The sequence below is a fragment of the Triticum urartu genome, chromosome 7A (assembly GCF_056163025.1).
Source record: "Triticum urartu cultivar PI428250 chromosome 7A, HENAU_Tu73, whole genome shotgun sequence".
NCBI classification, from domain to species: Eukaryota; Viridiplantae; Streptophyta; class Magnoliopsida; order Poales; family Poaceae; genus Triticum; species Triticum urartu.
Genome location: NC_141879.1, coordinates 679,107,323 through 679,109,664, shown reverse-complemented (window position 1 = coordinate 679,109,664; position 2,342 = coordinate 679,107,323). Strand labels below are relative to the sequence as shown.

The window sequence follows — 2,342 nt, the reverse complement described above, 5'->3', positions numbered from 1 at the left end:
CTTCCAAAAAGGTGTTATTGTTGATGACCCGCCACCACCTATTATGACTGGAGCCCAGCTTAAGTATGGGTTAGATGCTCTCGAGGAAAAGCTCGATGGGAAAGGTTTTGTGGGATATGGAGAGACACACCAGTGGACTCACATTCCAAGCTTATGGAGGCTCCCTTACTTTAAAGATCTTCTACTTCCACACAACATTGATGTAATGCACACTGAAAAGAATATTGCGGAGGCCTTACTCGGCACGCTCCTCGACACCGAGAAGTCAAAGGATAACATTCAGGCTAGGATCGATCAAGCCAAACTATGCAATAGGCCAAAATTAAATGTGGTGCCTCATGCAAAAGGTAATTATTGGAAGAATCCACCAGCCCCTTTCACCCCTTCAATGCCCCAAAGGAAGGAAATTCTCCAATGGATTGTGAAAAACTTGTACTTCCCTGATGGATATGCAGCTAATATCATGAGGGGAGTGAATAATATGGCTACAAAGCGAATAGGAGGCCTCAAGAGTCATGACTACCATGTATGGCTTGAGCGGATAATGCATGTGATGATTCGAGGGTATGTCAAAGAGGATATTTGGCGAGTGCTGGCGGAGTTGAGCTACTTCTTCCGTCAGCTTTGTGCCAAAGAACTAGATTATGAAGTGGTTGCAAAGTTGGAGGAACAAGCACCTGAGTTGCTATGCAAGTTAGAGATGCTATTTCCGCCAGGTTTCTTTAATCCGATGCAACATATGATCTTACATCTCGCATATGAGGCTAGAATGGGAGGACCTGTGCAGTTCCGATGGAAGTATGCACCTGAACGGGAGTTCAAGCATCTTCTTGGGAAATGTAAGAATAAAGCCCGCATTGAAGCCTCCATAGCCGAGGCATACCTGAAAGAGGAGGTGGCCATGACCACGACAAAGTACTATCATGACAGTATTCAGACTAGGTTAAATCCAGCTCCTCGTTACAATGAAGAACCCACCAGTAATGTTTCCGACCTTACCCTCTTCGAAGGCTAAGGTGGCAAAGCAAGTGGACCGAAGCCCAAGAACTTTTCACCTACTGAGTGGTCGACTATTATGATCTATGTCTTGACCAACATGGAAGAAGTGCAACCGTACATAAAGTAAGTGTAGAACACCTTTATTGACAACTACTCACTAGTCTTGAGTTCTAACTCGAATTCTTCCTATTGCTAGGGAATTGTAGAACGAATTCTGGAAGCTACCACGGCCTCCTAGCGACGAAGAATCAGCAGACCTTCTTGAAGATACCAATGCTGATGGCGGTTTCATTTCTTGGTTCTCAAGAAAAATAACTTTTCTAACTTTATGTTACTTCAAGTTGATCTTACTTGCTTGTAATGCTTCCACTAATGAACCAGACAATCTCCTATTAATTTTGTATATGCATATCAGGAGGTTGATATGGATGCCAAAGTGAGAGAAGTAGCCGAAGGTTTTGAATACGAGGCCAAGTCATGTAAGGCTTACGACATGAATGGGTATCGCTTCCACACTGATAAACACACGCGTGAGAGGCTCAACCGAAGGTCAATAAATAGTGCGGTCTATTGTCTAGGGACAGATGGACATCACTACTATGGAACCATCAAAGAAATTTATGAGTTGAAGTATTGTAGTTTACAAGGAGTGAAGCCCATCGTATTCAGACGCAGCTGGCTCAATCCTGAGAAAGTGAGATGAACCCCTAGTATTGGCTTTGTCCAAGTTGAACGAGCATCAAAATATGCAGGAAATGATGTCTATATTATGGCTCAACAGGCTACACAAGTGTTTTTTCTCCCATACGCGTGCACATCTACAGAATATATCGATCTCTTGAAGTGGGATGTCATGTACAAGGTACCCCCGCGTATCAAGGTACCTACCCCAAACAAGGATGATTACCATATAAACCCTAACACATACGAGGGAGAGTTCTTTCAAGAAGCAGACACTGACGAAGACGAAGATGATGCAAAGGAAGATGATGGCGTGCATCACGAACATGATGCTATGGAACATGAGGCCATGGATGACATGGAAGTACATAATGCAGAGGACGAATACGAGGATGTTTCCAACCCTCGAGATTTGGCATTACTTATGCGATGGCACATGGGGATAGATGAGGATGAGGGCCCCCTGAAGACTTCCAGGATGAATGTATGAACGGCCGTGATAGCGATGATGAAAGCCCTGATCCAAATGTTGCACCTAATATTGACCCTTATTTCTAACAACTCCATGTAATCGTGTGAGAACTCTATGTATGTGTGTCACAACTCTATGTATTCGTGTGTGTAACAACTCTATGTATTCGTGTGTGCAACAACTCTATGTA

General features: G+C 43.7%; 1 protein-coding gene across 1 annotated transcript; it reads left to right on the top strand.

The window, feature by feature from the left end:
* Positions 1-463: 463 nt before the first annotated feature.
* On the top strand, positions 464-1,015 carry LOC147961417 (uncharacterized). Its single transcript, XM_087533797.1, has one exon. It carries the CDS (start codon positions 464-466, stop codon positions 1,013-1,015), a length of 552 nt encoding a protein of 183 aa, XP_087389923.1.
* The last annotated feature ends 1,327 nt before the right edge of the window (positions 1,016-2,342 follow it).

Bases quoted from the DNA above. Each gene is read 5' to 3' on its own strand.
- LOC147961417 (XM_087533797.1), top strand. From the start codon at position 464: ATGAGGGGAGTGAATAATATGGCTACAAAGCGAATAGGAGGCCTCAAG.